General features: G+C 43.9%; 1 protein-coding gene across 1 annotated transcript in view; it reads right to left on the minus strand.

The window, feature by feature from the left end:
• Positions 1-1960: 1960 nt before the first annotated feature.
• Mfap3 (microfibril associated protein 3) overlaps positions 1961-13377 on the minus strand; it is a 19000-nt gene continuing 7583 nt past the window's right edge. Inside the window, exons 2-3 of the mRNA XM_005350031.2 lie at positions 8830-9255; positions 1961-6282 (exon numbers count right to left, since the gene is read on the minus strand). Of these exons, the coding sequence (XP_005350088.1) occupies positions 5519-6282; positions 8830-9094 (1029 nt within the window). The 5' untranslated portion in view covers positions 9095-9255 and the 3' untranslated portion in view covers positions 1961-5518. The remainder of the gene's footprint in view (positions 6283-8829; positions 9256-13377) is intronic.

The raw sequence follows: 13377 nt of genomic DNA on the forward strand, positions 1-13377 counted from the left end.
AAAAAAAAAAAAAAAAAAAAAAAAGAAAAAAAGAGGAAAAAGGAAAAAGCTAGCTTGGCACTACCAATCATGTCTCTGCTTCCATGATCTGTTTAGGCAAGCAAGCTCCTACCTCCATGCCTTCCCACCATGATGGGCTGTACCCTTACAAGAGCCCAAACAACTCCTCCTTCCTTCAGTTGCTTTTGCCAGGTGTTTGGTCACAATGATAAGATAGGTGACCTAGTTCTGGGTGCTCCTGGGTAGCACATGGGTACAGCTTCAGGAAGTCTATTGCTTTCTTGAAAAAAACAAAAACAAAAACAAAAACAAACCAACCAAACAAAAAACCCCACCAGACTCAGCTGCTGTCTTACCCTTTGACTGTCTTCTTTTCTCTCTACCCTGAAAGTAGAGCCATGCTATAAGCAGAAGGGCTATCCTATGAGCAGGTGCTGTTGGCACCATGCCTATAACTAACTCCCTGCTACTACCATAGACTTCCTACTGACATACTTGAGTCTCCACCCAGGACATGCTAGAGACCTGAGAACAGCCTGTAACGAATAATAGATTCTCTGGATGGCAAATAGCCCAGCTTGCTGGCCTTGGATCAGACAACTCTAGATGTGAGTAGTCCCAGGAAGACAAAGCACCAGGTGCCCATAGCGGTAATCCATTCCAGAATGTTCTTGTATTGGCTTCTTTCTCCTTCCTGTCTTCCCTGCATTTCTAGAATCATCTCTAAAATTATGTCTTAGGAGCTCCTTCTAGAACCCAAATATGACATCTTGTGACCATGAGAATTAAAGCCGCACACAAAAATGGCAAGGAGTCTACAAGTCAAGAGCTCAATAGCAGGCCTGAGCCCTTGCACCATCCTTGGATGGCCTGTGCTGCAATTATCTGAGAAACAGTCTACTTTTGGTGGCCTGCCATCCCCAGGTTGCCTCAGCACACAGCCAGATGCAAATCTGAGGGTGTGAGGAACTCACAGCTGATGCGTGTATTATTTGGATATGGCTAACAGTGCTGATGCTGCCTTTGCTAAGCAAACCATATTTCCTTATGCTGCTCCAGCTCATCCTCATGTGGATTCTACAACCAATTAGGCATCAACTCATCATCAGGTTCGGCGAGTAAATGCTGAAGTGGGTGGTGGAATTCCATGCTGATCTTAAATGTACTCCTCTTTAAAATAATTGACATCAAATTCCATACACCCACCCTGGATTTCAAAAGTCAGTGGTGGCATCAGGATCAGGTCTTTTGCCACTGAAGGTCAGGGCTGGATCTTCACTCCACTTAAGTAATGAGCTGTATGTTCCACCCTTGCCTTTCTCCTTTCTCTGCTGGTTCCATCACTAGCGCGAACACCACACTTCTCCCGGAGCTAATGCTTCCAGTTGCCAACGCTCGTGACCATGGCACACCAGGAACACACGCCAGTCCTCTGACCTCTGACTCATTCATTGGATCGGCTTCCCAGTTATGGAGAGCTTCACTTCAGAAGTGGGAAGCTGTGCTGTTTGGGTCCAGAGTGACAGTTACCTGCTGGTTTGCTGTGGGGAAGGTACCCACCCAAGTGTGGCTCATGGCACCACACAGACAAGGAGAAGAATGTTGAGTTGAAACAATCACACTGCATTCAGATACACCCTTGTTTACAATCATCAAGATGGAACTTCAGGGGCTGGAGAGATGGCTAAGCAGTTTAGAGCACTTACTGCTCTTAGAGGGGACCTGGGTTTGGCTATCAGACACCTACATGGTAGCTCACACCGTCCATAGCTCCAGTTCCAGGGGATTTAACACTCTCTTCGGACCTTCTCAGGCACCAGGCATCCTGTGCTGCAGACATACATGCAAGCAAACAGCCCTACACATACACCCGAAAAGAGAGCAAACTGGATCATCCATGAGAAGAAACCTCCTCTGTGGACTCAAACATTCCATTTAATGTACTACATTCAACTCTGACTTTTTAATTCAAGTTTTTATTAAAATAACGGCTGAGACACAAGTACTATCAAACAACACTCATTTCCTTGATGAGACAAATCCATAAGCACCCGAAGTTTTCATGAGGCTGAGTATTGTCACGCTCCTGCCCAGGGGAGAAGATGTGGCTCTGGAAAGAGGGTACACTAGAGTTGCAATCACTGGTGTGGCGATGAAGCCAGCACTGGGCTGAGCTGGGTTCTAGACAGCAAGCATGAAGCCTCCTGGGATGGTCAGGGACCCAGCTTAGTCTGCTGTAGGGTGAAACCACATGCAAGGTATAGAGAAAGAAAGCATTGGTCCAAGTGCTCTCGAGGCTCGGGGACTGAAGAGGAAGTGGCATGTGGATGGCAATTGACCTTAAGCGTGTGGAAAGGAGACAAAGTAGCAGAAGGGGATCTCACAACTGTCCCTTGGCAACAGTTCTGATAATGTTTATATCAGTGTGTAGTGGACAGGAAATAGACCTGTGTGTAGCGGACTGGGTCTGACTCAAGAATCAAGCCGAAAAGTCAGGCCCAGTGGCACATAAATTGTAACCGCAGTGTTTGGGAGACAGAAGCAAGAGGATTATTTCAAGTTCAAGTCCAGCCTACTACAAACTGCAACAAAGGCAGATGAAGGCCAGCACAGCACAGGAGGCTGGGCCTGGAGGATGAAATCTGAAGCCAGGTTGAACAATATGGCAAGATCTGCTTCATAAAAAAATTTAAATCATAATAAATACGGCTTTGAGGACTGGGGTTACCAAACTGCTATAGACAACAGGGCATCAACTCAAAGAGTGTACGTGTGGAAAGACGTGAAGATGATGGAATCACAACCATTAATTCTGTCAAAAGTCACTATTTAATTCTGTAAGAACGCTGAAGTTCATTAAATGACAATACAAAATTCACAATATGGTGACAGACTTATTTTACACACAGTTTGTGCTCAAAGGCATTTAAAAAATCTAACCTATAAAATTCAGCCAGCCAGAGAGATACGGACACCAGCTGTTAACAACAGCGAAGGTTTACAGACAGACGAGTCTACGCTGAGTCCATCTATTTGATTAGACGCAGGACACATTAACAAATGTCCCCTCACTCTGATAACCAGCTTTACTAGTCTGCCACGCCTCCTGGCTTTGACCTACCTGGTGGTGATGGAACTCGGAAGGAAGGCTCAAAGCAGGGCAGTAGCTTTGGCCACCAGGTAGGTTACCACCGCTGGTGGGATCAAGTCCGGGCTTAGTGCATGTAGGGAAATGGACCCCATCCCCAACTGCATGCCCACTGGTTAGTTTATGGTGCCTGGGTCTTGTTAGATAGCTCAGGCTGGCTTAGAATTTGCAATTCTCCTGCCCCTGCCTCCCATGTGCTGGGGTTGCAGGTGTGTCCTACCACACCCAGTGCCTGTTTTATGTTTCCATGACAACTGGCCCAGGCTACAGTAGAGTGGCCTGCATGAAATATGAGAATTTACTCAATCGTTTTGGTATTTTCCATTTTTGCAAAGTACTATTTTCTTAAACTCTGGTCATTAAATTAAAGTTCAAGACATTAATGTCCCTTTTAGGAACATGTGGTGTAGAACCAGTATTTAAGGCAACAAACTTCATTGTAAGAAGAGATCCCAAACCTGCTTTATCAGGTAAGGGACTGCAGATCTGAGGGACATTCAGGAGACTGTGACCCCACAGAAGAGATTCTTAAAAATTTTAATTTGTCCAGAGAACGGTGTAAGAAGGGAAAACATGTTCTATAATTTAGGGTATGTTCAAGAGCCCTTGTTCTACAGCCAAATGTACAAAAACAGCTTTCCTTAAAGAAAGACACATCTCTGAGCCAAGGCAAGCTTTTTGGTTAAATGATTGGTAGCTTTTGTTTGGCTCTGGAGGTTTCCATGGAAACAGCCTGAGAGATAGAAAAGGCAGCATTACCATATTATCCATATGCCAGCTGATCACACTGCACACTGATTCGTTCACTCTGTCCAGGGCAGAGGCGTCATATTTGATAAACCTGGACAAAGGCAGGCACTGAGTTCACTGTTACACTGTCAATTTCTGTCATCCTCTGCTTGTTTGACACTTCAAATTCAATTCCTACGAACACCCCCTCTGCACATTCCCTTGGGACCTTCTAATTCAAGCAGTGCTTCCACAACTAGAAGCCAAATGAAGAGAAGCATCTCACTGAGCTCCCCAGCCACGATGTTAAAATTCTACAAGAGCTTCCTGCAGCCGAGGAGATGATTGTGAAGATTACTTATAATCAGTCCTGTCATTCTTGGCCAGGCGGGAAGTGGCAGCTTCAGTGCTCACTGTATCCAGATGAGCCAGGTGGCACTATCTGTTATTTCCCACCTTATGGCTGGATTATCTGTTTTAATACAATATAACTCACCGAACACAATGATCTCATCTGAGTTCAGGTAAGTGCTTCTAGAAAGGCTATGACGGCAGCCCTCACTCAAAAGGACGCATTCAAAGAACAAAAACTCCAGCAATGATGAGTTTCAGTGAGACTAGAATAGGTGTATCACCTTTAGCACCAGGTTGAGGACCACAGAGGGCAGGAGTGTTGCCGAGCTTGCTCTAAAGTGGATTCTTCAGTTCTCAACCCAAACAGAGCTTGCTTGGGAATTCAGTACTTTTAAGAAGAGGAAGGAAGCCCGAGACAATATTAAGAAGTATCAAAATTAATGATTTGAAAGAGATGACTTGACATCATTCTTGCTCACAAAACACTGAAAACATTCTTCCTTGGGGACATTGAGGCCAACCTCACTGGACTAAAGGTCTTAGTAAGCTAAAGACAGGATGTACTCCCAAGAAGGATACATTTCTCACTGAGAATGTTTTTTCTTTTCTTCTTCTGTTTTTGGAGACTGGGTATCTCTAAAAACTGTTTTGGAACTCACCCCGTAGACCAGGCTGGCCTTGAACTCAGGGATCTGCTTGTTTCTGCCTTCCTGAGTGCTGGGATTGAAGGTGTGTGCTACCACACCCAGTGAGAATGGTTTTCCAATGGCAATTTACTCTCTGGACGTGTGTAACACAGTAGTGCTCACTGAAAAGATCTGGCCCAGCACATGGGGCTGTTCACTCCTCAGGGCAGGGCATCCCCACGTGTGGCACTGGTCTAGACAGCTACAGTGCAGGATAAAGTCTCAAGATAGGGACCAAGGGTCTCGTGCAAGGCTGACTCACAGGTGCGACAGTTAGGAAGTGTTGGGCCAGACACGACTTGCTGAGAACAAATCCCTCATTTCTTTGATGTGTCACACAAGAGCCAAAGAAAAACTGTAACCAGAAAAGAAGCCTCACTGTGTTAACAGCTCAGGTAGTTTTCAGTCTTAGCACACATCACTCCAGCAACCTTAAAGAAAATGACCAAGTATCAGAAAAATATTGCCTTTTCACAAGGACTTTGGCAATTCATAGTCTGGTGTGCTTAAGGTTAAAGAGAGGACCCTGGTCATCTTATAATAATGCTATTCCTCATAGCAGGCTCCTTTCCTGAGCACTGGGCAAGCTGTCAGTTGTCACTCAGCAGTGAGTGCTGCCCTCAGCAGGTGCAGGCTCATCGGATGTGCAGAAATTGCTGCTGTCTTGAGAATCTGTCCCAATACTTTTGGTCTCTGACTGAGGGTGGACAGACACCTGCACTGCTATCTCCTGGCCTTGCTCACTGAGAGAGCCATCATCTGAATCCCCACCAGGTGAGTTACTGCGTCCCAGCTCTGGGTTAATCACATAGATGCCACCTTGAGTGTCCAAGGCTGGCCTCTCCTTAATTCTCTCTCCCATGTCATCAGGGTCATCCACTCGCACAGCCTCAAACATTTCCTCAACAAAGGCCCGACAGTTCAGAATGAGGGGTGGGAGAGGGACACTTCTGGCCAGTTCTTCAATGTAGCGGGCAAACTCCATGGTCTTAAACTGGGTGACCTTGGCAAGCTCCAGGGTTTTGGCTGAGGTGATGATGGGGATGCGCTTTGCTATCTCAAAGGCCTTCTGGAGCTTTTCAGCCCCTTCAGTCCTGAAGAACTCATTGATGGCCTTCTCGGTCTTTCGGAGATGGGTGCTCATCAGGCATAGCCGAGTGACATTCAGGATGAGTGTGATTGTGAAGGCGATCAGGCAGACAACCATGTAGTAGACACTCATGTCCCCAGAGGTGAAGATCACACGGAGGGTGACTGAGTAGGAGGCATGAGTTGGAGAGGTGACGACACATGTATAGAGCCCACGGTCATCGAAGGCTACATTGGTAATATTTAGGAAGTTGTCAGAAACCAACCATTTTCCATCTAATAAATCCAACAGAAACAGAAAAAAAATTACAGAAAAGATCAACTGCTTTGCCAATATTCACTTTTTCATAAAACTATCTTAGCTTGTCTGTTAGACTCTACTGTTTCAATCATGCTAAAAAATAGAAAGAAAGGAAGAAAGAAAAGCAGACTGTCATGTCTGACTAGGATTCTATCAGCACAAAACAAGTAATGAAGATTGATCTTCCTGACCATCCATCCTAAGGCCAGTATTTCCTTATCATAGCCAGACACCAAGCATCCATATAGACCCAAATGATTAGTCTTTCAAAGACATGCTCATCCATGTGTGTGAGTCTACACCATGCTGTGGCCTATACATTTTCATACATGAGACGGACAGGTCTCAGAAGTATAGACATGCTTATTTATGGGTAATGGGCTATGGGCTTCTATCTTGATTGAAATGTTGCTTATTTTCCATCATGAACTCATATGACAATGTACCAAAGTTATTATTTTTTTTTTTAGTTTTTTCGAGACAGGGTTTCTCGGTAGCTTTGGAGCCTGTCCTGGCACTAGCTCTTGAACTCACAGAGATCCGTCTGCCTCTGCCTCCCGAGTGCTGGGATTAAAGGCGTGCGCCACACACCACCGCCCGACCCAAAGTTATTTTTTAAAAAAACTCCTAGCATAGGGCCGGAGAGAGAGAGTTCACTGGGTAAAGGCATTGCTCACAAAAGCTGATGACCTGCAGTATTGAGCTGAGCAGCAGCATGCTTTCACTGCTCCCTGCCTCTTGACTATGGCTGTCATGCAAGCAGCTGTTCTGAGTTATTGCCACTGGCCTCCCTGCAACAACAGACTAACCTGGAACTGCGGACTATAACAAACGCTTTCCTCCCAAGCACCTTCTGTCAGGGTTTTTACTATAGCACGGGAAAGAGACTAAGGCAACTATACTTCCAGTGTGTGGTGTTGGAGAGCCAACCTGTGTTTGCTAGGCGAGGACTGAGCACCGAGACACACTCCACTGCTCAGCAAATGGGTACTTGAGATGGAGAGAGCATCTGTCTCCTTCTGTGTTTCAAGAGTGTTTCCTGAAAGGTTAGCTAATGGGGAGACTTCTCCACCATTTTGGTTTCATGGTAACTTCCCTTTGAGGTACTTTGTAACTCAAGTATTTATCACAAACATCTGTTTTTTTTGTTGTTGTTGTTGTTTTGTTTTTTTTTAAAGACAGGGTTTCTTTGTGTAGCCCTGCCTGTCTTGGAACTCATTCTGTAGACCAGACTGGCTTTGAACTCAAAGATCTGCCTGTCTCTGCCTCCTGAATGCTGTGATATCCCACTACAACCTGGCTTGTTCGTTTTCTTTCTTTCTTTCTTTCTTTCTTTCTTCTTTCTTTCTTTCTTTCTTTCTTTCTTTCTTTCTTTCTTTCTTTGTTGTTGTTTTAATTTTTTTTATTTTTTTCTTTGTTGTTGTTTTAAAGACTTATTTTTATTTTATGTATATACATGTTTTGCCTGCATATATGTCTATGTACATGAGTGCCTCAATGCCTTAGAGGCCAGAAAAGGGCATCTGGTCCCCTGAAATTCAAGTTACAGATAGTTGTGGGTTGCCAAATGGATGCTGAGTCTCTTGGAAGAGCAGCAAGTGCTCTTAACCACTGAGGCACCGTCTCAGGTACTCAAAGATCTAACAGAACACTAGTGAAAGAATTAGTCTAGATTAAAATGTGCACCAAACGAATTCATACAAAGAATAAAAGCCCAATAAAAGGTAAACCTTGACAAAATTATCAGTGTATAATTCTTTTTAAAAAAAATATATGTAGTGTGTGTGTGTGTGTGTGTGTGTGTGTGTGTGTGTATTATGTACATATGGTCCACACACCAGTATATATATGTGGACATCAGAAGACAACTTGTGGAAGTTGGTTTGCTATCTCTATGATGTGGGTATAAAGTTGCCAGATTTGATGGTAAGTGCCTTACTTACTGAGCTACCTTGACGACTCGTCACTGTGCAATTCTTATAAAAGAAATAAAGATTAGAAGACAAACTTTGCTTTCAAGCAAATTAAAGTTAAATTAAAAAAAAAGCTGAAGGTGGGCATGATGGGGCATGATAATAATCCCAGTACTAGGAAGTCAGAGGCAGGATGATATGGAATTCAAGGTCATTCTTGGCTACAGAGCACCTGGTGAACCTGAACTATAATGCTTTGCCCAAAACAAAACAAATGAACAAAAGAAGTAGAAGGAAAACTCAACAGGATGGAAAGCAGCTTACTGTCATATGACCACCTTATAAACTTATACCTATCCTTTTTTGTTCAAGGATTATAATTGTTTTGTTCTTTTGATAGGTATAATACTTCAGACCTTATCCCCTTGCCAACCCCAGGATCAAACCCAGAGCTTTGTGCATCTAGGAAAGTGCTCAACCACTGAACTGCATCCCTAACCCCCTTTGAAGCAGTCCCCTTGACATCTTACTTGGAGAATTCTTGCTCAGCATGTCCTAACCCCCAAAGCAGGGTTGAGTCACCTGGCTGACCACAACTTATAGGATTACCTCTGCCATGTAGCCGCCGTCCTTTTGAGTTGTACCAGTGGACATCTCCATATTGATCCATCGTGAGAAGACACTCCAGGGAAACGTTTGTTCCCTCTTTGGCTATGATGACATCATCACTAGAGTAGGAACGTGCTGGGAGTTCAAAGCTCGGGAGAAATGATGCATTGTGGGAACTATGATTTGCTCCCACATCTCCCAAAACCATAGCAGCTGGCAGAAGAGTGACCAACACTAAGATGGACAGACAATGATGCAGCTTCATGGGAAAACCAAAAGCAGTCTTCTTTAGACTTGGAAAACTCAAATGTGGCTATGCTGAACAGGATCACAGTGAATGACTTGCTGCCAGTAGAAAAGTTTTCCAAAGAAGTGGTCCAAGAGTGTTCTGAGGCTTTCACAATTAAAAGGAATGTGGAGGCCAGCCTAAAAGAAAGCCACATAGTGTTTAAATCGAGATCCATCATGGAATAAAACTGCATGCCCCAGAAATGAATAGACATGAAACCAATTCAGTAACCAGTGTCGACATCACCCCACAGAGGTGGAGAAGCAGTGCTGAGCCAGGTACCAGCAGACTTCCATCCCAGTCAAACCTTGTTGCCAGGGCCCCCATCTTGACAAGCAGCTTTCTCTGGGCTTCCACTTTCTCACCTGCCCTCTGAAGGGAAGGATGAGAGACTCTCTAAGGATGCTTCCGGTTGTAAACACTGAGATTCCCTTTCACTTGGAAAGTTTCTATGCAACAGGGAGTCAATGAGAGCTGAAATATAGTTTAACAATCTTTTATTTCAACCTGCACCACAACCATATGCTATATCAGTATGTAAAACAACTGATATGTCTGATTCATTACCATGGGGATCAGAATCCATGTAATCCAACTTCATACACGGATTAAACAAATAATTCAGGGACATCTGAGGTAGAATCTGGATTTATTAGGAAAAAAAACCAAAAAACGGTGTGACCTGACTCTCGAGTCTATACATCTTCCTCTCAGAATGCTGTACAAAATTACCATCTTCTTTACAACTAAGAGACAAAACAGAATATTTAATAGCATGTACAATTAACAAATTTTGAGGATGAAGTCTAACAAAATTGCTATCTTGAGTGTGCAGTTGGTAGAAACAATATACTACTACAAGGAAAGGCTATTAGATTTGGAAGAAGAATAAACTATGACTAAAAAGCAAAGTAAAAGTCTAGCCTGAGTCCAGGTGTTTATGATTTTCTTCTAGCTAATTTGATTCCCCACTTTAAACCACCAGCTTGCAAGGAAAATGTCAATTTACACTTCTATAAATATGTGGCGAGACTGCTTTATTTCTTGTCAAAGTCCAAGGTAATTAGATTTGGAGATGACGTTTATCTACGTTTCTACTTACAGGAAGGCTACTTAATCCAGAACATAAAAACCAATGGGTCATTGTATATTGTCATTAAACCCTTCAAGTCTGAATTACAAGTTTAAAATGTCATTTAATTTTCATTAAGGTCTTGAAAGACTGGATGAATAATGACAATAAAAAAAATCTCAAACTTTAAAATTTAAGGATAGACTATTAAAATAAAACAAAAACTTCAGACTTTGGCTCTACAGGATAGATTAAATGTGTTTACTTCCATTTCCTCCTAAAAAGCCTACTAAAATGACACTGACAGAAACAGCTTTGGGCACTTAATAAGTGATTTAGCTTAATTTATAGACTTCACAGTGATAACGTGTTGGGTTGGATTATGCCAGAAGGTAATGGGAGAGTCTGGTCGAATAACTGAGGTGACAGCACAAACACTGATGAGGACCAGGAGCCAGGCTCTGTGCTAGGATAAGCTTCTACCTCTTGGTCACTGAAGATGAGCAATATCTGACAGGAATGGCTTTGTCCTCTTTCTACACGAGCAGTTCTCCTGGCAAGAGTTCCAAGCTTTCCCCGGGACTCCTACAGGGAGTCCCCCAGGTTCATCTGAGTCAAACTTTGAAATGTCATTCACTCCGCTGCCATATTTTTTACTATTTACTAAAGCAAAACCTTTAAATTCACTCATTTTCTTTTTGTGTATTTATTTTAAAGGGAAACTGTATACCAATCACTTCGGTGGATAAAATCACCTGCATGATTGAATATAAAATGACTCACTCCAGAATTATTGCCACCTGCTTTAGGCTCAGAGATGGATACCCACTGTCCCTGTGCTCTTGTGGTGGGGACTGCTGTGGCCGCAATCTCAAGGCCAGTCATTGCCCAATGTTGTGTGTCAGAGGAAGGTCTGTTCCCAGGCAGTGTGCTCTCGATGCCCATTCCACAAGTGAGCCATGTGACGACTCTAGTCTTTGACCTCTTCGATTCTTGTTGTTGAACACGTTATCTCCTTTACTTACCCTAGCCATTGTAATCCCCGAGTCTATCTGTGATTTCATGTCAGAACCAAGAACCCAACCCAGTCTCCCTGAGAGTGAGGATCCAGCATTCTCTGCCTCCTGAGTTTGGTCATGAGATGTACTTGTCATTACAGCTTGTCTCTCTCCTGTACACCCCTTGACCAATAATGCCTCTGCTCTTTACTTGTGCCCTGGCCTTCTACCTGAGCAGTTGTTTTTGATCTGCCCATCCCTCAGATCTACTGCACTGTTTACTCTCTTGGGGAGGCAGTGAGTATAGCTCCCCATTCTGCATCCTCCTGCATTTCCCCCTTGAGGAGCACCAAGCACAATGTATGTCCTCAGCAGGAATGTGGCTAGATAACAAGGGGGTCCCCAAGCTGAAACTCAGTGTTGGTGAAGGCAGGGAGGAAGGCGGTGCAGGATAGGGGTGAAACAGAAGTGGTACAGAATGGAGCTGTGAGGAGCTTCTTGGTTTGGAGTTTGTTTTCCCTACAAACATGGTGGGTGTCCATCTCTGAGCTTGCACCAGGTGGTAGTACCTCTAGAGTGAGCAACACTGCATTGTTGCTTTATTCTCAAGTGTACAGGCATTTTTCAAAGGGATTTGCAACTTCTTTACCTGGTACTAGAAGAAAAACAAGGAAGTAAAAAAAAAAATCACTAAATTCAGGAATTCAAACCCATCTAAGTATTATCATCACCCAGAGAGCTGATTTGGCCTTAGATTGGCATCCTGGGTAATTCTGAGGCAAGGGTCCCTGGACTGACATCAGGCAGCACCAACAGCTCCTCTCCTCTCTGACAGCCCTGCTAATGGTGCTCCAGACTGTTGGAAAACGTCCTTCCACGGAGCTGAGCTGTCATATTCCACCCTGGCTCTGGCTTCCTCTGCACTGGTGCAACTGAATACTTGCAATCTGATAGAGCCAGGGTGGCAGAGGTGCGCAGTGCAGACTTGAGCCCAATTTCCTGGATGGGCATTCAGGCCTGGATTCTAACCAGTCCTTTAGTTTTTACAAAGGACCTAAGGTCTGTGTCTTTAAAGTAGGAAAAACAGTAGTAGCTGTTCTTACAGGAGAGTGGCAACTACAGTAATTCATGTAAAACAGAGTCTGGCAACAATAGTTATTACTGCTGATGGTTCTTTAGATGTGCTTACATGCATACCACCTGACAGCTACTCCATGAAGCACTTTGACTCAGAATACCACACAACTACAGAATAATCTGGTGCGGGGAGGCATGGTTTAAATTTCAACTTTCAATTCAAAATACTGCTTTTCTTATAGTCTCACCACAAACCAGTATCTGGCAATAACGTGAGTCAAAATTACCTACATGTCACATTACCTGTGCCCTACATTTGGGGCAAGGAAGCTTCTTTATGATCCACTTATCCTGTGGGTTCTCCTTTTAAGTTCTGCTTCTGTTTGCCTGGGTCAACTGTTGTGGTCTTTACAATCCACTTATCCTGTGGGTCCCCTTTTAAGTCCTGCTTCTGTTTGCCTGGGTCCACTTTGTGGTTCAGGGCCAGCCCGGGCCTAAATTATTTCTCAGACCAGTGTGGAGGTGTGGGAATAGAGACACAACTCATATGACTTTATCGGGAGGGAGTTTTTAGGGATCCTTTATGAAATCCTGAGTTTACATCCTGAAAAAATCACCGGCTGAAAAGGTCACTTCCACACCTTTCCATGCCCATTTTGTCACGTCTTCCTATCTATGACTGCTCTGGATGTCTGCTCTGTCATGTAGACTAAATTAACACCTCTTTCTCAGGCGACCTTCCAACTTACAAAGGAGCAAAACAGCATTAGCATATCCTGACCCTTTGTTTAGGATGTCAGTATGTCTCAAAAGGCTAGGTGACCACCTTCTGTATGGTAGGTATAAATTGTGGCCTAAAATTCTGGCTGCCACACAATGTAAAAATATGGGCCTATATAATATGGCCCCTACAGTCAACCCTTTATAAGTAAGCTAACTGAAACCTTTGTTCTTGGGATTCAGGGTGGAGACATTTGGGGTTATTTGAGAAGAGCAGGCATCCAGGGGTTGAGACAGTTTGGTTCAGTCTTCCTACAATGGAAAGCTGAGGGCAGGACAAGAGGGATGAAGAGAAGATGGAGGAGGAGGAGGAGGAGGAGGAGGAGGAGGAG

Source organism: Microtus ochrogaster, chromosome 7 (genome assembly GCF_000317375.1).
Source record: "Microtus ochrogaster isolate Prairie Vole_2 chromosome 7, MicOch1.0, whole genome shotgun sequence".
NCBI classification, from domain to species: domain Eukaryota; kingdom Metazoa; phylum Chordata; class Mammalia; order Rodentia; family Cricetidae; genus Microtus; species Microtus ochrogaster.